The 25,359-nt window shown below is 40.3% G+C and overlaps 2 protein-coding genes and 1 long non-coding RNA gene across 4 annotated transcripts; 2 read left to right on the top strand and 1 right to left on the bottom strand.

Moving 5' to 3' along the window:
* Nucleotides 1–49: 49 nt before the first annotated feature.
* Nucleotides 50–20,333, bottom strand: LOC116047830. Its single transcript, XR_004104486.2, has 3 exons — nucleotides 20,322–20,333; nucleotides 1,643–1,647; nucleotides 50–174 (listed from the first exon to the last, which is right to left on the bottom strand). It is a non-coding gene; the product is annotated as an uncharacterized LOC116047830 (long non-coding RNA).
* pth4 (parathyroid hormone 4) lies at nucleotides 3,549–7,764 on the top strand. Its single transcript, XM_031296834.2, has 3 exons — nucleotides 3,549–3,641; nucleotides 4,558–4,646; nucleotides 7,099–7,764. The coding sequence occupies exons 2-3, from the start codon at nucleotides 4,561–4,563 to the stop codon at nucleotides 7,367–7,369; spliced, it is 357 nt and encodes a 118-aa protein (XP_031152694.1). The 5' UTR covers nucleotides 3,549–3,641; nucleotides 4,558–4,560; the 3' UTR covers nucleotides 7,370–7,764.
* Nucleotides 9,883–24,177, top strand: cept1b (choline/ethanolamine phosphotransferase 1b). 2 transcript variants are annotated; one of them, XM_031296826.2, is made up of 10 exons: nucleotides 9,883–10,141; nucleotides 11,385–11,650; nucleotides 13,014–13,188; nucleotides 15,787–15,934; nucleotides 17,094–17,235; nucleotides 18,133–18,217; nucleotides 18,569–18,700; nucleotides 20,095–20,253; nucleotides 20,672–20,797; nucleotides 22,159–24,177. In XM_031296826.2, the coding sequence occupies exons 2-10, from the start codon at nucleotides 11,457–11,459 to the stop codon at nucleotides 22,279–22,281; spliced, it is 1,284 nt and encodes a 427-aa protein (XP_031152686.1). In that variant the 5' UTR covers nucleotides 9,883–10,141; nucleotides 11,385–11,456; the 3' UTR covers nucleotides 22,282–24,177. The 2 variants fall into 2 exon arrangements, with proteins under 2 accessions (XP_031152686.1, XP_031152685.1); XM_031296825.2 differs by having other exon boundaries at nucleotides 9,891–10,141; nucleotides 11,356–11,650.
* Nucleotides 24,178–25,359: the final 1,182 nt, after the last annotated feature.

The raw sequence follows: 25,359 nt of genomic DNA, 5'->3' as shown, positions 1-25,359 counted from the left end.
TTTCTCACCTAGCTGTCCCATCAATTAAAGGCGGAAAAGCCCAAAAAATAATCTTTGTGTTATCCTATGAATGTCCAGCAACACAAGCGATCAGTGCGCCTGCACAAGCCCCTGCAGTGCAGAACCTGTTTAGGCAAAAGAACGACTTGGTTAGGTTTAGGAAAAGACCGTGATCTGACTTCCTCCTTGAGGCAGCCCTTCACGTCCTAGCTCATAATTACGTGGGTTATATAGGAATTAAATAGTGCATTACTTTTTGTAGGCATAAGTACGAACAGTGAATGAGAACAGCCTGATATATATATATACATACTGTATATATACATCCCACAGCTGATGGTAATCCCCATTCAGTAACATTAGAAAAAGTGAAATTTGACCGTTGAATTTAGTTGAGGGTTGGTGGGTGGGAAGCCAGTGAGGGATTATGTCCTTCTCGCTGTGGTTACACTTCCCTTCTGACACAGGTCTGTGCATTTTCTCTTTCTGACCATGCTAAAGGTCTTCACAGGTTGAAAAGTTTGTACCTGATCAGAAAAAGAAAATCTTCCTGAACTGTAAAGATGATTCAAAGAGAGCTGGGGACAGTCGGACCAAGTTTTAATGAGCCCGTGACCTTTCCTTTAGAGCCGTTATCAGGATAAACTGTACATCTTAAGCTCCATTATTAAAATATTGTGGCTGTAATGAACACTTCCGTCTCTAGGGCACGCCTTTGACTATGTATTTTTAGTCTCCTTTCCTTCTACTGTAAATCAGCAGCTCCATTAAACAAGACTTCCTCTTTCTCATTAGCACTCAGATGCTCAGTGCAACACTGCCACCATGTGGATATCAACTGCTTTACACCGGAGGGACCTACTGCTGTATAATATTAATGGACAAAGCATCAGGTTTGTCGAAGTGCTGCAAATGCGGAAGTGCCTTAAACCTGCATTCTATCTGAATTCCAGCAGGGGGCGACACGTAATGGGGCGACACGTAATGTCGCCCCCTGCTGGAATTCATAATGAGCTTATGGTCTCAATCGCTAGTTTTAAGTCTTCTGCAACAGAGAATGATGTTCATTTTTTTAATTACGGTCTCGTTGATTTTAAAATCGGCGATAAAGCAGGGGGTGTTTTAGGGCGTGGCTATGATGTGATTGCCAGTAAAAGTGTGTAACGTAACATAGAGTGTAAGGGCTCCTCCCTCACTCCTCCCTCTCGTCTAAAATCGTAACATCCGGAACCAGGATGGCTGCGCGACGACTCATAGCAGATCTCCACAAATCAATGGGTGACGTCACACATGCTCTGTCCATTAATATTATACAGTCTATGTACAGAACACCAGATTTACAAATCAATCTGTGCTTGGATGATATGGTTATGATACATATGTTATTATTCTGTGAATAAACCAAGTATATATACTCAGTCTGTACAGGAAACTTAAAATCACTTGTCTGCCTCCAATGTGCCAACAACAACTGAATGTCACAGATTTCGAAGCTACTGATACTTGACTACTTCTGGATCTGTGGCACGCCTGGTGCTTTGATTTGTAAATGAAGAGCTTCCGACTCAGCTCTTTCTTAACCCTGACGGTCCAGCTCAGCGCTGCACTGACTGCACCAGTGCACCTACTGATCCCCAGGTACTTGAGCTCCTTCCCAACCCAAAGGCAGAGCAATTCATTGTTTGTAGGCAGACAATCATGGCCCAATACGCAGGAATGTAGATGAATTAAATGATACCGACGTTTTAATTATTTATTGTGCTGTCTGAATGGGGTCATATGCTGCATTTCCACTGCATGATACGGTTACTCAACTCAACTTCTTTTTTGGTTTTCCATTAGCAAAAGTTATGGACCTGGTACTTTTTGTGGTACCAACTCAGTCGAGATTCCAACCGAGTTGAGTTGATACTAGAAGATGGAGTCAAAACACCGCAGACTACTGATTGGTCAGAGAGAACCGTCACTAGCGCGACACGGGACATCCTGTACAAACCCACCATTTTAAAACAGCCAAGCTACCGTCAATAGCAGCCAGATTTTCTTATTCACTCAACTTTTTTTTTTTTTTTTTTAAATGGCAGCCCACTAAACAACACCGTACATGTACACTGCGCCGTACAATTGTCAAAGTGCAGATGTTCCTCTGTTTAGTTGCCAATTAAAAGTTTCCCACCTGCACTGAGGCCATTGCGGCCATTACAGTGTTTCTTAATCACAAGCACAATCGTCGAATGACTATTAAACTTTGTCAAACTATGTGACTATTTATATGAACATTAAGTCAGTTCTTCACATGACTATAGTTATTTGTCATTGCTTTGGCACAAAATGCACAGAGTAAGCCTTGCAGATCAAAATCATTTGCATTCATTTGCTATTGAATCATGTTACTCTCAAATGCAACTATACACATGTTCATTGTGTAAATATATATGCAAAATAGAGCAACCAATGATCACAATAACCTGTCACACATATATTAGATATAAGACATAATAGTTATGTGGTATTGTTGTAAAAGCTTTCAGTTTGATAGACGTAGGCTAGATGGGGAACAATACCATTTCCTCACCATTTAGAGCAACCAAACACAAACAGGTGACAGGTGAGGATGTCACTGCAGATTGTTTGGGGGGGGTGGCATCATGTTGCTATGGATTTTGCCCCCTGTGCTTCCTGCTGTGAGAAATGTTTTCCTCCATCTGCTGATTACTTTCTTTTTTCCTTTTCAGCCTGACGACTTGTCTCTTTCTTCTCTGTCCAGCTCCATTTGTCTCTGACTTTCCTCACGCCGCCGCCATTTACTCTCTAATGGACTAAATCCCTTGTCCTCGTTCCATCTCTCCGCCCACGGGCCTCTGGCGGCAGCCTACATTTCTCACTGAGGGAAACTCATCCTGAAAGGTGTTGTCAAGACGACTGTGTTTATAACAGTGACTGTGGTGACACTGCGGCAACCAAAGACTCTAGTTTATTTGGGGTTCATTAGTGTTGGAGGTGGTGGTTGTAATGTCAAGGAGGTGGAGAGGAGCTCCAGGCGACAAGCATCTTAGTGTGTTTAGAAAAGTTTCAACCTGAGCTGGAGGACAGTTTGCTGACGTTCAGTTTATCCACACAGACTCATCCCTGTGTGTCTGCACCCTAAACATCAATAAAACCACGCAGCCACAGTTTTATAAATTCCTCTTTGTCAGACGCGTGAATCTCTCCGAGAGGAACGGGGCGGATTAGACCAGAAAATAGAAAAATGATAATCCCTCAATCGAATTTCATCCTCCTTTTCAAAACACCTGCTTATGTAAAGAGTTCCTGCGAGTGTAAACCTCCTCCACTGTCACAGGAGCCTATTTGGGATTGTATTCACACAAATAACCCCAAAAATGTTTGATGTTTTCACTCCATAGACACAAAAATGACATGTCAGAGAGATGGCGGTGCTGACGTTTGTTTCATGAGCAAATCAAAAGCCCTACTTTGAATTGAATTTGAATGTTACGACTCTCAAGCCTGTGGGAGGGTGTGTGTGTGTGTGTGTGTGTGTGTGTGTCAGGTGGCTTTATAAAGAGGTCTGGAGGTCGAACATGAACTCAGTTTAGTGTCTGATCATTAGAGGAGCTGCTGTCACCAACACGGCCAATGTAAGTAGAGAGATCATCACTTATTGAGGCTCAAAATGTGATTTTTGTGATTTATTTCTAATTTTGTGTTTTGGTCACACTTCTGTAATCCGTTTTTTCTTCCATTCTGTTAAAGGTTACTTACTTACGTGTAAATGCATGCTCAACATGTCCGTCTGTGTGGAACAAACTGCTTTGTGATTCTTTCAGGCGACACATTTTCCTGTCAAAGTTTATTAAGAATGACTTTATCCGTAAGTCTGTGTCATATAAGTAATGGATATATATTTCAAATTTAATAGAACTTTTCAGAATATTTGTTGTTTGTCAGATTAACCTTAAATCTTTTTAAGGAAAGGAAAATTGATGAATAGAAGGTCAGAGAAGTTTCTATTTTTGTCTTTGGATTCTGTTGATTAACTGAAGGCTGTCTGGTCCGGAGATTTTAGCGACCTGGGGTGAGTTTATATTTATATTCAATGAGGGATATTCATCCTTTTTAGGCACTAATCAAGTCAAGTTGTGTTTGTCATTACTTACTAAAGGACAACACTGAGGTTTTGCGCAGGATAAAGTGGAAAATACAGTGGCTGAAAATTGTGTGTTTTGTTTTTTTGTGTGTCACTGTAAGGAGCTCCTGCTTAGAGGCACGTCATATTATTATTACACAGTATTATATGTATCTCTGCTACACAAAAGTATACTTATTTTCCTGACTTTTCTCAAATCTTTGTTCTTTTTTTGTGGGTGACTGCACTTCTTCAGAACTCGAAAAGATATTCAAATTTGACAACAGCAAAACGAAAAGTATTTCTTTGAACTGGTCACAACTATAGGCAACCAATGACGAGGAGTTGCAAGTAGATATTTCTTGACTTTCTTCTTTTACATGAAGAGTTTTGATGTGAGTGTTTCTTGCTGGGTTCTTTTTTTTCAGAAGATGCAGCTGTCCCACAGGCCTGTGCAGTGGCTCGCTGTCATGCTTCTCGCCATCTTTACAACCGGCCAGTGTCAACAGAACGAGAGGTGAGACTCCCGTCTAATTTACACAGTTTAACATTGTGCAAAGTTGTGAATGAATTTCAATTGCTTTGACACAAAAAGTGGAGTTACTTTATAAGTAAGAAGTAGGAAAATGTTTGGTGTGCCTCAGCACACAGGCTGAATTTCGTGAGCCTGGTGCGTTGCCAATATATATATATATATATATATATATATATATATATATATATATATATATATATATATATATATATATAGTAGGGCTGCTCCCTCTTAGTCGATTATTCGACTAATCGGTTGTTTTGGTCTTAATCAATTAAGATTTCTTTAGTTGATTAGTCATGTTTTATGCTTTTTTCATGCTGAATGACTTATTTCCAAGAAACGTACGAGCACATCTCTGGTACACACAAGAATTAAAGTGGTGCTTTTGCATGACTCTTTGCGGAGAAACTCAGATTTACAGATCTGTCGATTAAATCAACTAATCGATTAGTTGATACAATTGAATGAGTGTTAGTCGACTAAGAATTTCTTCAATCGAGCACAGCCCTAGCATAACGCTCCTCTGTCAGTCACTGTTATATACCCGCCCCGTGTGAGATAAACGGTTGCGATTGGCCCGTCCAAGTTCTGGCCGGCTAGAAATCGGTCTGAATTTGAGGGAGACCTGACATATCTGCCAGAGCAAATACAACTTGCAGATTTGTCTGGTTTTCAGGCTAGGTATGATCAGTACTGGAGCGAAATTGGAGAATTGGAGAATTGAGAAAAGAAAGGGTGACGCTCCAACATTTTTATTTTTTTTTAAATCCGCTTTGTATGGACACAGTTTTTCTTTATAGATTTTGGGTAAAGGGGCTGCAAATAAATGATATCTAGGTCTGATTTCCAGAGGTGGAAAAAGTACTAAAATATTGTGCTCAAGTAAAAGTACCAATATTTTGATGAAATATTATTCAAGTACAAGTGAAATTACCTATCTGAAAAATTACTCAAGTAAAAGAAATAAGTAGTTAATTTAAAATGTTCTTTAAGTAAAAGTTACTTAGTTACATAAAAAAAACCTGTAAAACGGGGTGGGGAGGATTTAGCCAGTGTACATATGTTGTCCTACGGTGTGCTAGTGCTAGACAAAAATTAGCAATGCCACGAAATATGTTGTTTTGCTAACTGGCAATTTGCTATTAGTCATGAAAACTTCGTTTGAAGTACCAATGCACAAATACTTACCAAAACATGCTTCCGCAGATTAGATGTGGAGTTATTGAATGCTGCCAGTTCAGTCACCTTTGGTATGCACATCTGGCATTGCATTGGCCCTCTTGAATTTAAATGAAAAACAGTCTTTCAAATGTGGCCAAGGATTTTAGTCATTTTGGGCCACAGAATTCGATGTTTCAGCTAGCATTTTACTGAAACAGTCTCTGAACCGTCGTCGCTCGCCTGATCCACCTCCATCTCGTTCTCAAGCTCCTACAGAAAGACTTGGCGCCTGGTAGGCAGCCTAGATGCTGATCATTTGTCACTGTAGTGGTTCCGGGCGCAATTGTTTTTCTTCCTTTCGGTTTTTTTTTTTTTTACTCAGTAACAGATGGGATTTGTAATGTAGCGAAATACAATACTTCACTCAAAACGTAATCAAGTAGGCCTACATTTTAAATTACCGATTTTAAAAACTACTTGAAAAATACAAAATACACAACAAAACTACTCAATACAGTAACGTAAATAAATGTATTTCGTCACTTTCCACCTCTGCTGGATTTCAACTCTACTAATTCTTGTTGCTGTTATTTTCCCTGTCTATTGGTATATGACCTTTCAGGGTCTCCCATAGTAAGCAGGGGGAGGTTTCATCACTTTTGTTAGTCTCCAGAAAAAGTTTATGGCTTATAGGGACTAATTTTACAAAAAACAGCATCTGCTAACAAAGTAGGATCTAGTTTTCAGACGTTGTATTATTCATCTAATTGAGAGGTAAGTTAAAGTAGAGACATCATAGTAAAATTACTGGTATTCATAATGAGAGCTATTTGCATGACAGTAAAGTAACCCATAGCCTAAGTAAAAATAAAAAGGTACGCAAACGAAAAAAATAAACATTTCAATATATGTATTTTTCTTTTTTTTGCTTATGTAGGCTACACAAGGGCGTAATTGGGTTCAACATTGGGGGGGTTGAGATTTCCACTTTTGAGCTAAATTTAAATTTTGAGCATATCAAACACTTAATGTCCTGCATTCTGGTGAATTTGTCCGCAACAATTGGTGCCTTTTCTGCATCAATTTATGGTCCACATGTCTTTAATAGATATTTGGGGGGGAGGGGGTTTGCACTGGCCAGTTTTAATTATTGGGGGGGTTGTGCCCCCCCAACCCCCTGTAAATTACGCCTATGAGGCTACATGTATTTTGAATCTGACTCTGTGTTTTGGATCAAATGTCTGGTTTCTGACGTGTCCTATCCCTGCAGTCGGCGAGCTGTGACCGAACACCAGCTGATGCACGACCGTGGCCAAAACATCCAGAGCCTCAAGAGACTCATCTGGCTGTCCAGCGCCATCGAGGGTCTCCACACTGCCCAGACTCGCTCTGCTGCTTTCAACCCCACAAAGGTTCTGAACCTGGCTCTGAATCCAAAGCTGGTCCCTGCTGCTGGGATCCCCCAGCCCAACCGGGTGGAGAGCCTCATGAGAGACTTCTTTAATCCCTACCTGATTCAGCAGCCAGACAGAGAGGTGTAACATCACTTTAATGCAGAAACATCAAGCTACTGTACATACTTATACAATAAATTATCTGTGTCCATTGTTTGTCCTTAGTGTCAAGACACTCATTCAGCTGAAGACGTGTCCAAATGTCTCCAAGAGTTTGGAAGCAGATTACATTTTTAGTTTTGTTGAGTTTAAGCTTCCTGAAGGTACAGTTTATGTACGACATTACGCTTACATCGAGGGCTGGATAATACAACCAAAACATTTAAATGTTTTCAAGTATCGGGGCGATTCACAATTTCAAAAAAAAGAATTCTTATAATAAACAGCAAGAATAAAACACTGCAAAACAGAGCTAGGGTACGTGGCTTGTTGGTCTAGTGCAGGGATCTTCAACAGGGGGTCCGGGATCCCTAGGGGGTCGTCAGAGTCAATGCAGGGGGGCCTCCAAACCATTGTTCAGTTTTGAAGTTTTTTCAAAAAAGTTAAAATGTCTTAAAGTGCTCATCATCAATGCTTTTTGACTTTTTCCCTTTCCTTTATTGTGTTATATATCTTTTTTGTGCATGTTATAGGTTTACAAAGTGAAAAAGCCCAAAGTCCACCCCAAAGGGACTTACCATCGCCAACAGAAAACACTGTTCACAAACTGCTCCAAACAGCTCTATTGTAGTCCAGCCTTTACTTCAGAGACAAACGTGTTGTTAGTTTATAATGCTCGCCTAGCTGCTAGCGTGGCACTCCCTCATACTCTGCTTCTGACTGGCTAGTAGTCCTTACCTAGCTACTGCGCATGTGCGACTCCCAACAAAGATGGAACAGAAGTGTGATGTCTCACTCTGTAGCTAAAACAGAAAGCTCAACACACAGGGTGAAAAGAGGAGCTGCAGCAATGTGCAGTACAACAGAAATATGGTATTTTTTGATAAATAACCACATAAACCTATTCTGATATAACCTCTAAATACAATTATGAACCTGAAAATGAGCATAATATGAGCACTTTAACATAAATCTAACACATTATTAGCAAATATAATAAATCCCTACTGCGTACTGGCCTGTAGGTAAGGTAGTCACTAAGGCCATCCACAGAGTAGATATAGATTTGCATAGTAGACAGATTCATCCTAAGGATTCACTTACACATGTATGTTTAACAATAAAACATGATTTATAAAAGCATGCCAACAATATTAGGCTATTTTAATAGCTTAGTATTCTATGCAAAAAAGGTATGTATAGAGGTTTTAGGCCGCTCTACATGTTATTGTAGGCCCAGTTTAATATGCAAATTAATTTTATACAATTTATGTAGTAGGGGGTCCATGCTCGGTCTCAGTTTCAGTTAAGGGGTCCTTGGCTTAAAAAACATTGAAGATCCCTGGTCTAGTGGAATGATTTTTGCCTAGAATGTGAGAGGTCCTGGGTCAAATCCTGGACGGGCCCTGCATTTACTGAACAATGTCTTTATTGAGTTCAGTTCATTTTAAACAGGCCCTGCATTTACTGTTGTCTCAGTACCTGTAGCCTACTCTGTGCAATGACAATGAAGTGGAATATAATCTAACAATAAAAGATCTGCACCACTTGCAATTACACATTGTCTCACACAGACTGTTAGTACCAGATGCTTCCGTTTGAGCAGAGACTTACTGATTTATCTGCTGTTTGCGTTTCTTGACATCAGCCTGATATCTGCAGACAGCTGGCTAGCTAGTGTTAGCTACCTGGCTAGCATGACAGGGACAGAGTGAAATCTGAACACCCTATTGAAGCAGAGATGATGCCTCGTCCAGAAACAGAAACCCTTTTTTTTTCACTCTGTCCCTCTTAAAGATCGTTACATTTGCTACGAGATAGCCAGAATATAAAAAGTCAAATCTGAGTTGCTGGAATTGATATATCACCCAGCGCTGCTACTACTGTCATACTCATATTTGCGCCATCTCTTCAGTTCAAAAGTTTAAGCATGTGTTTCCAGTTCAAGTTTTTTCAACTTTTACCTGCAAATGTACACATTCAGCCAATAGAAATAGACACACTTATGTGTAGTGTAAGATTATTTCCAGTGTAGCAGAGTCTGCAGGCTACTTTTGTTCCTTGAAATAATCTACTGACTACTTTTATTTAATAGTGACTCTGCAGCGCCAGGGAGTAAAGTCTGGCAGTGCAAGACTAAATAGTGACTGAATCATGTTCACTTCACAAACCCCCAGTCGAATAACTATCACTGTAGACTTCAGTTTCTGGTACCTCACAACGCAGAGAATATGTATCAGAGAGTAGGAACATGCACATGATGAAAGAAATGAAACGATTAGGACTAACAGGTGCAGGAGTAAATACATACTGGAGTGTGGTCAAAGTGGACAAGGCAGAAGATTGGTCAGCTTAATGAGAACAGGACTGATGAGGAAAATGTGACATACTGGACGCTGTAGTTTACTAACTCCAGAAGGTGGCAGTAGTACAACATTAAGGACTCAAGCTGCCGTTAAAACCCAACGAAGAAGAAGAAGAAGAAGAAGAAGAAGAAGAAGAAGAAGAAGAAGAAGAAGAAGAAGAAGAAGCTACGCGAGATTTACGTGACGGCTAACGTGAAATAGCTTGCTTTGACAACCACAGTGACTGACACCGGTCGTGGTGATCCACTTCCAGCTGCGAACGTCCCTTCGTTGGTGTCTAAGTCATTGAGAGAAACTTTAAAGCTAACCATCCACAGAGGAGTCTTGTCTGCCGGCTTGAAGCGCCCTCACCGCCCCTCGGACTGCCCACGGCTCTCGTCCTTTAACCGGCCAGGTCAGTTCAGAAGCTCGCCAGCTGTCTTTGGGGTAGCTAACTCATATACATGTAGCTAACTAGTCAAGCTAGATGCAGTCATCCGGGAGGTGTCAATAGTATACTCTGGTTTAATCAATATCTTAATTGGGGGATGATATTTTCAGCAATGTAAGTATGGAGAAATGATAACAAGCCAATAGCAAGCGAGTGACTTTAAATTACCAAACTGACACAAGTCTTCCGTAGCTACCAGTCCAGCAAATGCTAATCTTCCTATGCTAATAGCGAGTGTGCCAGGCAGCATTAGCAGATCGCTGAAGAAGCAGGTTGTTTTGCTATCGTCAGTAGCTCATGTTTTGCTGACAGTCACAAGAAATAGTTTAGTAACCCAGACACGGTCCTTTAAGTTGATCTTTCATACTGTCTTTGTTCAATTCTGCAGATAATGGTATCTTTGGTATTGATGTCATAGGTGTCATGTGGTAGTTGTGTACACTCCTGATCTAATCAAAAGTAATCAGTAGTTCTAACAATAACACGTGGCAGTTTAGGGCAGTTTCTGATCATTTTGAGTAACTAATACTTTACTTGAGTATTTCCATTTTTTTGCTGCTTTATACTTATATTCCACTAGCTACGTTTCAGAGGCAAATATTGTACTTTTTACTTCACTACGTTTATTTGATAACTTTAGTTACTTTGCAGATTCAGATTAATAGCACAGAAAACAATCAAGAAATAAATGATGATGTATTATTATGGATAAAGGTAAGACTTTATTAGTCTTGCATTGTCAGAACCATATCCACACAACTGTGGAGTAAGGTCTGGCTACACCGCACATACATTCAAGGATAGGAGAAAAAAACGCTCTGTGTTTGCATTTCTTTAAACCAGTCACAATCGTCTTTGGCGGCACCAAGCACCGGACACAGAGACAGTGGCTCTGTCTGCAAATAGTCTCAGGAAGGAACTTGTTTTACATACAATATTAAATGAAGTTCACACAATGCACAATACAGAAGTTCACACAATACAGTAGCGTGAGCTGTTTAAATTAGCTGGATCCATGGTTAAAGAACAAATAAACTGAGAAAATGATCAGCTTGATCAATAATTAAAACAATCATCAGTTGCTTCCCCGGTTTTGTGAATCTGTATTCATACAGTATTGTGCTATTGTCATAGGACAGTATTGTGATATTGGATTCTTGTTCCGGGGTATTGTCCAGCCTCATCCAGCCCCACTGTGGATCTTTAGACCCAACGGCAGGACAGTGGCAGAGGCGGAGCCAGAGCCATCGGGGACCAGACCAGCAGGCAGAAGGGCTCCATGAGTGCCACGGGGCAGCAGCAGCAAGCGGGGGGCCTGCGTTCTCGCCGAGGCCTTGGCCGGGACAAGGACCCTGGGCAGGGCATGGGCATGGAGGCGGCCTGCTGGCTGGCCCCCGGGGTGCTGCGCAGGCTGATCGAGTTGCCCTCACCCCCCCTGTCCCGACACCAGCTCAAGAGACTGGAGGAGCACAGGTAACACGCAGTCCTGCTCTGATAACTGAGAAAAACTGAAATAAAACCTCATGTGGTGTTATTTAATTTTACGTTAAGTGAGTTTATGTATGTTCGTGGTTAAGCAATCTAAAATTATCCTTGACTATCTACCGCAGAGATGACAGCTTTCATTGTAGCTGATGAAATCAGTGGTTGCCGGCTTAAGCTGTCACTTGCTACGCTTGTTGAGACACTAAGTTATAATTAAAATTGCACTCTTTCAAATAGTAATTAAAATATAAAAACAAGTAATACTTCAGCCCTAATTATCAGCCAGCCCTTGTCACGACTCTAATATTGTGTCACCATCATCATTATTTCTGGGATGTTAAAGTCAACTGAGGCCTGTACTACGAAGCAAGATTTGGCGTTAACGAGGTAACTTCAGGTTCAACCCAGGGTTTTCTGTACCACGACGGTGGATCACTTGTTACCGGGTTCAATCGCCGTGGTAAGTTATGCTGAACACCTAACCTGGTCTGGAGTAGGTTAAGTTGGAGATTAGAGATCAACTGGTGTAAAAGCACCGCCTACTGACACACACACAGAGAGAGAGAGAGAGAGAGAGAGAGAGAGAGAGAGAGAGAGAGAGAGAGAGAGAGAGAGAGAGAGAGAGAGAGAGAGAGAGAGAGAGAGAGAGAGAGAGAGAGAGAGAGAGAGAGCGCCCCGTTAACATTCCCTGATTGGTATTTTTATGAAAGCTATAGATTTTCAGTGGAGGGAATTACGTATAGGGTATTTATCGGCTTGTTGAGCCGTGTGTTGCCAATGCGCACATCGGTGTGAGTTATGTTTTTATATTTTTTTTATTTTCTCTCACGATCGCTCCCACTGCCAGGGTTGTAACTGATAATATAATAGACTAAAGCAACGGCAGTTTATGGAAAGCATATTATTAATTAATTAATTATTAAGCAGTTATGGTCAGATCTTGTGCCTGACTGATGGGGAAGCGATATTGATAAGCGTTGTGATTTACGCATAACAGCGTCGGCTTTTTTACCAGCTTTCCTTCCTGCATTTTTCCTGTAAAACCGTGTCTATGTACTTCATATTTATGTAGAATTATAATTTGCTCTTTTTATATAAAATATGCGGCTCTGGTAGATGTTTGCGATTGGTCGTGCTGTGCAAACACCGCCTCTTTTATGTGAACGTGCGTGTCGCTGGATTGGGAAACCCTGGATTGACTGAACTAGTTGTTAACCAGCGTCGTGACACAGGTTAGGCGGGACCGCGGTCGTTAGGGTTAGTGAAGCCGGGTAACTGAAAGAAATCCAGGGCATGTTGATCTTGATTCGTAGTACAGGCCTCCTCACCTGGCTGTTGTCGGTCCCTGCAGGTACAGCAGTGCAGGACGCTCCCTGCTGGAGCCTCTGATGCAGCGCTACTGGGAATGGTTGGTGGGACGGGTCCCTTCCTGGATTGCTCCCAACCTCATCACCATCATCGGCCTGGCCACCAACGTCTTCACCACCCTCGTGCTCATCTACTACTGCCCAACTGCCACTGAACAGGTTAGTCATCACTCTGGAACACCGTTCTACTGGACGATCTTTATGTTAAAACATATTAAACACGCTTGAATTTATGTTTTCATTTACCAATTAACTCCAGTGTCTGTTTTTGGATCTCTATTAAGCTACTGTCAATGCAAATGTGTCCTGTTAAAGGATTTCCAGGAAAGATCTGGAGTAATTTTATGTGAATGTTTTAAACGGTAGGTTAACAGGGAATTTTGTTTAACTGCGAAGGAGAAAGATGTTCGTGAAGGTGCGTCTGCTTCCACAGTCTGCATGTATCAAAGTGTCGTTGTTTATTGACTGTATTATTGTCATAAGCTCCCCCCCCCCTCCCCCTCCCCCTTCTGTTCATACTGCTCAGCAGCCAACTCTGGGCATATCTGATTACAAGGGAACCAGATCCCAAACACAGCAACAACAAGGGACCCCTGATTAGGGTTGGGTAATAAAATCAGTACTTTTTTTGGGTACCGACCGAATTACGTCGAGTACCGATTCACGTTAAATCAATCGGTGCCAAATTTCGGAACCTGAGAGCGTGTAAGAGCAAGCTTCTCTGTCCTTAATGCATGTGTTGACAGAGAGCGGGGCTCAACACACACACACACACACACACACACACACACACACACACACACACACACACACACACAAACACTAGAGTTTAGATTCTCTGCCCGGCCAGGCCGGGCCGCGCCGGGCCCTTGATCAAGTTTTTTTTAATCATTACTTTATTAGCCTAATTGGGTGGGGAGAAAGCTATGCCATAATCAGAAATATTATCTATATACGCTATATTTAGGCTAAAGTAACGTGTCCAAAAAGTTACACAAGTTGGACTACAGTTACAAAATGCAACACGTGTCATGCGCGGAGTCTCCTCCTCTCGCACACATCACACCGGGCCTGCTGGGCTGTATGGTGTAGCTTAAGTGCAACATGGAGCTTGAGGATGTAAAGAGAAAAAGAAAAACAGGAGAATTACCTTTGAGCAAGTTTGGAGGAAAGTCGGAGGTAATAGTCAGCCTTCAACGTCCTCTTTTGTTACTTCTCCAAGCATGAGGGTGAAGCAAGCCCTCACAGAGAAATGCGTTGAGTTCAAACAACTTTGAATTGTAGTTGAGAACGTCAGTTATAACGGCCCACGTATTAAAGTGTCGGGTTGAAATCGGGCTCGGGCTCATAATTCAAGTTAATGTGTCGGGCCAGGCCGGTCTCGGACACAACGTGCTCTGGTAGGGTCAGGCTTGATTTTTTTGGGCCAGATCTAAACTCTAACACACAGGCAGAGCAGTTTGTTAAAGTCACAATGAGTCCCGGCAATGCCGGTTAATCCGATTGAAAAGTAGTTACACTTTTCAAAACTCCACGCAGACAGCATTTGCTTAATGTAATATTAATGGCGAGCCGAAAGCGGTTGCGGTGCTGTACTTCCTCTGAGACAAGCAGGCACACCAATTCAATTCAATTTTATTTATAGTATCAAATCATAACAGGAGTTATCTCGAGATACTTTACAGATAGAGTAGGTCTAGACCACACTCTATAGTTTACAAAGCCCCAACAATTCTAGTAATTCCCCCAAGTGCAAGCATTTAGTGGCGAGGAAAAACTCCCTTTTTAGGGAGAAACCTCAAACAGACCTAGGCTCTGGTAGGCAGTGTCTGACGATGCCGGTTGGGGATGTGATGAACCGTGGCAATAATAGTCACAATAAAGATAATGGAACAGTGACTGCAAGTGGTAGTCGTAGAAGTTCATGTCATAGCAAGGCATGCAGGGCGTTACAGGATGTAGCATGGCACAGCAGAGCATAGCTGGACGTAGCAGGTTGTAGCAGGGAGTGCAGCAGGACCACGGAGACAACTGCAACCAAGATCTTGGTGCCATCCTAATCCAAGGAAATATGCTGGGCCAAAAAACAAAAAACAAAAAAAAAAACATAAGGACTCCGGGGAGTAAACTCCCCAGAAAACACCAGTGTTCTCTTATGCCCTGGGCATGACTGACAGGCTGGAGGTTTAAGGCAAGGTAACTTTATTTGTATTGCACATTTCAGCAACAAGGCAATTCAAAGTGCTTTACATAAAGCATTAAAGAGCAGTTAAAAAAGAGATATAGAAAATAAAAACAGGCTAAAAACAGAATAAGATACAATTACAAGATAAAAGTTACAGTGCAGTGTGAGAAATTAATAATTTATAATTTTATAGTTTGTAGGGACAGGTTTGGGAGGGGAGGGGGAGGTGTTTTATTTTGTGTGGTGTGTAAAATCTTCTAAATAAATAACTAAATGTTCTAAGTAAATAGGATAAATAGGTTTGGAATTATTTTACAACTGAAATAATTTTTTTGTTATTACAGAGGGTACCGAAAAAAGGTACCGTTGGGTACCGGGAAAAAAATGTGAACGGTACCTAACCCTACCCCTGATTTTGACATTGGGTATTACACACACTGTATGCATTGTGATTTCATGTCTTGATTTGTATAGCTAAAGTCACCTGATCGGACGAGATCTGCTTCAGCTTGTTTTGGTTTTCGGGCTTCGAGATGGAGTGACTCCTGCTCTATATGAATGTGTTGTTTCAGGCTCCTCTCTGGGCGTACCTGCTGTGTGCTGTGGGCCTGTTCATCTACCAATCATTGGACGCCATTGACGGGAAGCAGGCCAGACGCACCAATAGCAGCTCTCCGCTGGGCGAGCTGTTTGACCACGGCTGTGACTCCCTCTCCACCGGTCTGTTTTCTCCTGTTTGACTTCGTTCCACCATGTCTCAGTGAATCTGAAGCCTTTTTTTTTTTTTTTTTTTCCAATATCCGTTTATTGGTATTTCAGATAACAAACAGTAAATACTGCATACATATTGTATAAAATATTACAAAAAATGTTTTACATTTAGATAAACAGACACAAAAAACAGTAGGTCCTGTACAATAAATAAACGGTTTAAATATGAATCAAAGTACAAAGCTGCTTCACATAGTTATTATTGACATCTCACATTAGGTTGTTATCGTAGCAAAGAGTTATGAGCCTATGTATTGCCTAGCCTCTACTACATAATCATTGGTTGTGTAAGGTTACCAAGTCTCATGAAATGTCTCGTGGTACAACGTAATGTAGTTTTTCCAGTTTTACTGTAGGTGCTGTATAACGTCTTTGAGCAACATAGGGAGAGTGGGAGGCTGTGCCTGTTTCCATTTCAGTAGAATACATCTGCATGCTAAAAGGGTTATGAACCTTGCCACCGTGAAAGTGGCTCCTCTAATGGCGTTTTTCCACTGCTAGCACCAGCTCTGCTCGGCTCGGTTCGACTCGGCCGCGGTGCCCCGTCCTCCTTTTTCCATTGCAGATTTAGTACCGCCTCACGCGTGAGGCGAGCGTGGCTGGTCGTCATAGCGACGCCGCAGCAAACTGCTGTGACCTAACACGACACACACACACAGAACGTCGAGGGTGTGTTGTTGTTGCCACAGCCATTTTGTTTCAAATGAAGCTGGAGGCAGCAAAAAAAAAACACAGCTTGCTAAACTATTTAAAAACGGGTTTGTTCCTGACACCCCCGTCTGTCGCTTTCACGTCACCTTTTGGTATCGGCTCAGGAGGTGGTACTAAAAAAAAAGTACCTGTTAGCAGGTATCAGGGACTTTTTTCATAATAGAAAACCAAAAAAGGCGAGTAGAGGCGAGTCGAGCAGGTACCATGTAATGGAAAAACGCCATAAAAGGACTGTCCTCTCCCAGTACTCCAAATACAGCCAACACTGTCAGGTTCTACCTCGTGTCCCAGAATGTCAGACAGTTTTAAATATTGATTTTCAAATACTGGAGAATTTTGGCCATAACTTAAGCCCTTTATTTTAACGCTGCTGGTGTTCATGTGTTTGTCTCTGCAGTGTTTGTGGTGTTGGGAACCAGTATAGCAGTGCAGATGGGCACCAACCCGGACTGGATGTTCTTCTGTTGCTTCGCCGGGATGTTCATGTTCTACTGTGCCCACTGGCAAACATACGTGTCAGGAACGCTGCGCTTCGGCATGTGAGTCAACAAATTTTTTTTTTTTTAAATTGACACTGAAAAGAGAGTGACATGAAGAAAAAAAATCTGAAGATTGTCTCAAAAACACATAAGAATGCAAAAAAAATATCCCCACAAAATCATTTTTAGTGTTTTTCTTTTACAATGCCGAATTTTATTTTCGATGCAAAAATATACTATCGCTATTCTAGCTCCATAATGAAGACACTGTGGAAATGTAACGCATACTATGTTACATCTGGACTGTTGGTCAGACTAAGCAAACAATTTCCCTTTTTCTTTCGGAATTTTTTTTTTTTATAGATTAAAGTATCACTTTATCTTAAAAGTAGTCTTGAAGCAGGGGGAAACGGCCAGTGTGGCTCTGTCCAAAGTTCCAAACTTCACCTACCAACACCTCTAAAGTTCATTGATTAACACGTTGCATCTCCTTTGTTTAATCTGTACACAAACAGAAATGTAAATACGACTTTCTGGAGTCTCCTCTGGATGACTGAAATATATACAAGCCGTCGTTGAGGGAACAGAGGAAAGAAAAGAGCCAATGAAATATTACAGATTGCAGGGTACAACCCCCGAGACAACTGAGTGTTCAGGTGTTACAGCTGATATATTCTTTGATTCAAATAATAATTTCAATTTTTTCAAATTAGTTGAGCTGCTTTACGATCTTTACACATACCCCCCCGTCAACAGCAGAAGTACCTCCTGGGGTACAAGTACCCCTGGTTGGGAATCACTGCTCCAAAGTTAACCTGTGTGGCGCAGAGGAACACAACAGCGTCCCATCAGCTCCACGTCCGGCAGTGTGTTGTGGAAGAAGGCTGCAGGATGACTGTGTGCTGCTAGCCATCACTAATCCTCACTTTCAACTCTCTGCTTTCTCCTCCCACTCAGCATTGATGTGACTGAGGTGCAACTCTTCATAATAATCATGTATTTGCTGGCCGCCGTGGGAGGATCTGCTTTGTGGCAGTCAATGGTAATTGTGATCGGTTCTACTTGCTTCAGATTGAGATTAGTGAGACTGATGATGCCATATTTATATAATGTTTGTTTTGTTGCTGTAACATTCTCGTTTTGACTGTTTTACTGTAATTGTTATCAGAAATACCAAAAAATGTCACTCTGAACGCTTTTACCACTCTCTAACATTACTCATAATGCTTTCATTGTGGATGTACATGTAAAGGTGAATGTGCTCACAAACTACAAAAATAGCTTGGAAATTACATTTAAGATCAACACATCTTTTGATGTAAACGTTGCGTCTTTGAGTCTGAGTTGTATTATCATTCCTTAATTTCAGTGTTTTTGATGTCTTGATTCCTAGATTCCGATCCTAAATATCCAGATGAAAATGATTCCTGCCATCTGCACTTTTTTAGGAGCCATCTTCTCCTGCACCAATTACTTCAGAGTTATTTTTACAGGAGGTGTGGGCAAAAACGGATCCACAATAGCAGTAAGTCTGGAAACGTCTGCACTTCTCCTGATAGGTTGGTGGTCAAAGAACTGGTCGATGGATGTTCTCCCAGAGCCTGACATGTCAGTCAGAGGGTGGATATTGTTTTATCACAGATAAATCAATATGGAAATGCTTCCAAGCAACCTCATTGCGAGATGTTTTTGCATCGTACATGTGTATAGTGACAATAAAAAAATTGTTTTTGTGCCATTACCTATTCTATAACCCAAGAAGAAAAACCTCCCTGTTAGCTCAGAGTGCATTGTTGGGTATCAACATCTAGTTTAGCATATAAACTGGGGAGGAAGAAACCGTTTTGAGACACCTCACACTGTTACTTTGTGTTTATGTCTGTTTTGATGAGTATAGCAAAAGTTTATCAGGTTGGGCTTTTATACCGTGACGCCAGTTTGGGACACACCGTTATCGTGGTTCGACTGGTCATGACTGTTTTCCAAGATGGCGCCCACATGTAAACCTGAACGCTACTGTCTTTATAATCTATCTTTTTAATAAACTGTCTGTACACTTAGAGTTCTCAATGCTTCGGTTTACATGTAGGGACCCTCATTATGCTACTGTGGAAGTGTGGTGCTATTTTGAGCCTTGTTAGTGGTATAAAATAGCGATTTACCCTCTGCCCCGAAAGCTAGCGTTAGCAGCTAACCACCAGTTTGCTGTAGCTTGTTTCAAGCTAGAAACACATTCGATTAGCATGAAAACAGATCCCAGAGAACGGTCGACTCGGTACACATATGTTATTAACCCCTAGGTTCATTTTGCGCCGGAATTGTCCTTTAATTTCTTGTAGAGTTAACTTTGTGTAGTCCAAGTTAGCGTCATCACTGCTACCAGCCAATATTTCTCCATGTGTCATGTTGGCTTGCTACAGCAAACAAAATGTCGAGTTTTGTTTTGCACTAAAATGTCCAGATTTGGACCCGACTCCATCAACAACACTACCAAATACCCTTCTACGTTGGTTTTCAGCTAAAAAGGTGCTTTAGGGGTTTACTCTTTAAATAACAGTAATTCTGTTAGTTAGCCAAACTAAAATTGAAATTTGCCGACTACTGTCTGTATGCACCCCTCTATGGTTTTGATATTTAGAAAATAGGAGTGGATGGCTATGTAGCAGTCATTGATAAATATTGTGGTACTTTTGAATGTTATTCAATGGGTCCATGTGACCTGCTCCCAGGCAACCAAACTCCTAACTGTCGAAACATAATGTGCTTGAGTTAATACATTTCTTTTTCTTATAATACATCCGGTACAAATACTAGCAGCTCAAAGTTTCTGAGCAGAATAAGTAGATTGTTGTTGCAGATTGTGTCTGTTTCTACTGCCTTTAACCGTCTGTGGGTTTGTTTTTGTGCCTCTGTCCTCAGGGAACCAGCGTCCTCTCTCCAGTTTTACATATTGGTTCAGTTATAATTTTGGCGATGATGATATACAAGAAGTCTGCTGTCCAGCTCTTCGAGAAACATCCATGTCTTTATATCCTGGCGTTTGGCTTTGTCTCGGCCAAAATCACCAATAAATTAGTTGTAAGTCGAACCCACTTTTTACTGTACAAGGGGTCAAATGCAGTGCTGTGGTCACAGAAAGAATAAACTAAAAATGTTGATAACATGGCAATATATCATCTCATACTGACTGAATTATCATGGTAATCACTGTGGTTTACTGCTACTACTTTTATTCTGGAAAAGGACCGATGTTCATAACCATGTCAAAAGAGTTCATGGCCAAATTGTTCTACTGGGTGCTAAGACTCGGATAATAAAATAGTGTTATATATTATTCTCTTCAAATAGCTTTAAAATGTGTAATTTCCACTTTAGAATTTAGTGTTTAATTTCCACTTTAGAATTTAGTGTTTTGCAGAGATTTAGTAGTGCCAATAAAAGAAAACCGTTGTGTGTGTGTGATGCTGACTGTGTGTGTTTTTCCGTCTGTCCACAGGTAGCACATATGACAAAAAGTGAGATGCATCTCCACGATTTAGCCTTCCTGGGACCAGGACTACTGTTCCTGGATCAGTATTTCAATAGTTTTATTGACGAGTACCTGGTGCTGTGGATTGCATTGGTAGGTACACACATGATGCTAGCTTTGGAGAAATGTGCTCAGGAATAGTATGTATTTGTGTGTATGTAGTCAAGAGTATGGTTTTATAAGTTGCAACTATTGGATAGTATGTCAAAGTTACGAGATACCAAGTAACAATTATGAGACCGATATATAAGATGACATACTAATTCAAAATTACTGAATCATAATTATGACATCAAGTCAAAACTATGATTTTAAAAAAAAAAAAGAAGAAAAAAATAGAAACTATGAGATAGTAAATCAAAATTAGGATGTATCAAAATGATGAAGTATTAAGTTAAAGAACTAAGATATGACACTGAATTACATAGGATCTGAATATTCGTTCCATAGATAGGGATTTGATTTTAAATTTTGGGATTCGAATAAAAAGAACTTAAAAGATGCATGCACGCTGAAATTTACTGTGGTAGCCAGGTACGGAGAATAGTTGAGTTACCAGAGAGCAGTCTGACGTTTGTAGAGGTCTGTATGGTCACACTGTAGCCGCCTAGTGTCGTTGTCAGGCGATATGATAAAGGTAAACGTAGTATAACCGTTCATAACGCCAAAGCTCTAGTGAGGCACCGGCTGGCTGCATTCACTCACAAACACTGCGTCGATGGGTGGGGGGGGGGGACTGGTTTTAGGAAGTGGGAACGATTGAGCCCATGATAGTTTTTTTTAAATTGTAAATTAGGTGTGACTGTGGTTGTAAAATTGTATATTCTGATGTTTTGTATTTCACTTGCGTTGAATATTTATTGTTTTACTGACCTGCCCAGGGACTACGGGCGGAAAATAGCACTTGTGCTACAACCTGGTACAATGCATCTCTCCTTGTTCTTAAACAAGGTTAATGTTAACTTGTGCATTGTCCCTGTTTTAAATGAAATAAATTAAAGGTAAAGATCGTCACTCGTCAGACAGTCCAGTAAAAACTCAGGTCTTTCCGTTTGTGCCTGCGGCAAAAAGTGAAGTCCGAATCAACTTTTGGAGAAAAGCAACCTGACGTCAATCTGCAGTGGACAATCTTGTAACTGGAGATCAGACTCAGACTCAGTCTGTCCATATCACGGCGCGCGAGTCACGTTAACGTTACTGTAAACAGGAAACGTCACCGCCTCGATCGCTGCAACACAGACGTTTTTAAACACTATGAAGGGGAAAAAAACGAAAAACACAAGGTGAAAAGTATGAAAAACTAAATTGAAATTGTGATTTTTATAAGTTGAAACTATGAGATAGTAAGTCAGAACTACGAAATTTGAGCTACGTCCAAAATGATAGATGACTCTTTTCTTTTCCTGTCAGTGGTGTAGAGCTCCTGTTTGACGGTGTTTCTTTCTCTCCTGCAGATCATTTCCTTCTTTGACTTGGTGCGTTACTGTGTCAGTGTTTGCAACCAGATTGCCTGCCATCTTCACATTTTTGTTTTCAAAATCAAGCCTTGTTCAGTGCTCAATTCAGCGCCTCACTGAGGACACACCGGCCATTACTGACTCTGTCCCTTTCCCGTTAGTCGCACTCATCTTTTCTGCCCTCTGTCTTCCACGACGCAGGGGATGACCTGGTGTAAAAGTATGTGCTTCTGCCAACTGAATGTGAGGACAAATAATATATATTAAGTTACTGGAGTATTACTGTCATTGTTTTCTTTTTCACCAGTGCAGAATTTGAATTTGTACCCGTTTTCATCTTTGGCACCAGTAATGAGCATTCTCTTTCTGACAAACTCATGAGCAAATATTTCAGGAGAGTACAGGTGCTACTCGCTATGTTCAAGGAGAGCAACTCAAATGTCTTTTAACTGTTTGTGTGCAAAGAAAATGTATAGGAAATCAAACTATTTGCTTTTCACAATTATAATTTTTTAAACATTTGCATAACTTTACCTTTTGTTATTGTAAATACCAAACTGTTATACTGTCTGTGCGTTTTCGCTTAAGTTAAAAATCCTGTTTTGACACATTTATAAACCTTCATGTATATGATTTTTTTAAACAACTCTATCTCCTGCCCATTACACAAAACTGTGCAACTGATCAGCAAAAATGTGGTTTTGGAGGAAACTTAATGCCGACTTCAGAATGTTGTCATTGAACAAACCTGCAAAATATTCACTGCCAATGTTTCTTTAGTTTGTCAACTGAAACCACTTGGTTAAAACAACACATGGGATTTTAATCTCTGGGTAGGGATTTTGTGTGCATTTATTGTCACGTGCAATGTTATTTGCTAATATATTCCTCGTGACGGTTTGGTTAATGCTTAATGGAGTTAGGCTTCCTCTACACTTTTAGTCACTTTTATAATGCACAACAGAGAAACACAGCCACAATCAGTTTTTTGTTCACACATGTAAACAAAAAATATCTAAACTCAAAGGTCCACTTGCTAGCATTCAGAGCTATGCAGATGTGGATGAAAGGTCTGAAAGCTAGTAAGAAGGTCTTTGAGGTCAAGAAGGAACTTCGATGCTCAGATTTTCACACATTTTGATAGAAAAAAAAAAGAGAGATATTTTTCACTCCACCAGCGGCCGCACTACTTTCTGTCACTTCACATTGTCTGTTACACTCCACCTGGTATTATGCTATATTTATCTCATTGTCAACAAATCCCATGAAAAGACCAAAACCATATTGTTGGTTTTGGTTGGGAACTGTTGAGCAAAAGAAAAGTACAGAATATCACCAGACTTCTCCTCTTAAAATGAATGACTCCCTGCCGCCATGATGCTTATTTAAGTTTACATCACACTCCTTCCTGTGTTGCTGGTGGATACCGCCACTTAAGTGAACCAGCGTTTTTAAAATGTGTCCATTATTAACATTGTCTGGTCGACACATTGTGTTTCCCCCAAAACGACATGCTGTACATGGTGGAAGCGAAACGGGTGCAGGTGGCCTAAATGAGGTCGCAACAATGACGTCACAGTTTTTAAGGTGGTGACTGGCGAGACTCTGATCAATTTTTTATTTTTTTTTTTGTCCCTGACAGTTAATTAAAAAAATGTTTTTATTTCAAGTGGCTGCTGCTCACTCCGCCTCCACATCTAGCAACATCATCTGATGCTGAGTGGGTGTTTAATGTCGCTGCTTCTGAACAGAACCTGTGCTGATGTATTAATGTTGAGAACATGTTTGTTCTTGACAGAGATTATAGTTTTTTGCTTTTGCATATTGTGCCTGTTTGTTTTTGTCGAACAGCTCCGTTTGCAGACGCTTTATTAAGCCGCTAATTTGTTTAAAATGTTTAAGAAGATCAACGATGCCAAGTGTTGAGCGTCATTAATTACAGCAGCTTCATACCTTTGTCAGTGTCTGAACTGAAGTTCACGTTCAGGGTGGGTTGGTTGCAATCTGAACGCTGTTGGGGGGGAAAAAAAAAAACAACCTTACACACACACACACACACACACACACACGTGTTAAAGGGTCACTTCACCCAAATCACAAAAACATTTGTCCTCGAAACACCTTGTGGTATCTTAAGATGGGATATATTAAAGAGAGTATTATGAGATTTATACAATAAAGATGTAACATTCTTAGAAAAAATGTTGTACATCATTAAAATAAAGTTGTAGTTCTGAGTAAAGAAAATTTGTAATGCATATAAAGTTGGGCTTTACGAGAAAAAAAGTGTTAGAGAATAAAGTGATTACACGAATAAGGTTTCAGTATCTTGAGAAAAATGTAATATAATGAAAAAAGTAAATTGTTTACAACTGGGGAAAAATACATTAGTTTTAGCCAATAAAGATAATATTTTAAAGAAGAAAGTTAAACTCCCCAGTTGTAATTTAAAAAAAAGTCAAAATATTATCGAAGTAAAGTTGTAATTGATAAATCACGATTGCTTCTGAAAAGGCTCACTGCCAATAGGAAATAAAATAATACATATTTGGACATGGAAAAAAAAGTTCAATTATCAGAATAAAGTAATTAAAGAAGCCGCAATATTTGGAGAATAAATTCATACGTTATTTTTTTAAAAGACAGGACTAGCTGTTATTTTGAGAAAAAAAAAATGGAAAACAAGAAAAAGTTTCAATACTTTAAGAATACTTATAATACATTAATAAATATAAAGTTGTTACTTTGGGAAAATTTGTATGAGAAAGTTGTAAGATTTCAAGAATAAAATCGCAGTGTTTTAAGAAATCATGTTATGAGAATAAAGTTGTGATTTTATGAGGAAAATTGTTAATGAAAACTCACTGCAGTTGAGTTTTTCAAATGTAATTTTCCAACACTTTGAGCACCACAAACTGAGTCTTATTCTCCTACACTGTGTTGGCTCGATGGCAGAAATCTTTGCTGTGTAGATCTTCAGATTTGTGTGAAGTGAGCCTTAAAGGAACAAAACTCAACGTCAATTTTTCTCAAAGTGTTTTCATTTGACAGATCACATGCAAACGACCAGGTACATTATACATTATAGAACAGTGTTGACTACAAACAGTCTTTGCTTGAATGTCACGTTTAGATGTTTTAATCCTTTATTTGCTACAGTGGATGTCTCAGTACAGCCATGTCTGGTCAGTTCAGTTG

The sequence above is a fragment of the Sander lucioperca genome, chromosome 16 (genome assembly GCF_008315115.2).
Source record: "Sander lucioperca isolate FBNREF2018 chromosome 16, SLUC_FBN_1.2, whole genome shotgun sequence".
NCBI lineage: Eukaryota > Metazoa > Chordata > Actinopteri > Perciformes > Percidae > Sander > Sander lucioperca.
This window is presented reverse-complemented; position numbering and strand designations above follow the sequence as displayed.

What these genes read in the sequence shown, in the direction of transcription:
- pth4 (XM_031296834.2), top strand. Translation starts at nt 4,561, where the DNA reads ATGCAGCTGTCCCACAGGCCTGTGCAGTGGCTCGCTGTCATGCTTCTC. An exon ending in CAGTGTCAACAGAACGAGAG is followed by an intron (nt 4,647 to 7,098) that starts GTGAGACTCCCG and finishes CTATCCCTGCAG; the next exon opens with TCGGCGAGCTGTGACCGAAC.
- cept1b (XM_031296826.2), top strand. Translation starts at nt 11,457, where the DNA reads ATGAGTGCCACGGGGCAGCAGCAGCAAGCGGGGGGCCTGCGTTCTCGC. An exon ending in AAGAGACTGGAGGAGCACAG is followed by an intron (nt 11,651 to 13,013) that starts GTAACACGCAGT and finishes CGGTCCCTGCAG; the next exon opens with GTACAGCAGTGCAGGACGCT. An exon ending in AAAACGGATCCACAATAGCA is followed by an intron (nt 18,701 to 20,094) that starts GTAAGTCTGGAA and finishes CTCTGTCCTCAG; the next exon opens with GGAACCAGCGTCCTCTCTCC.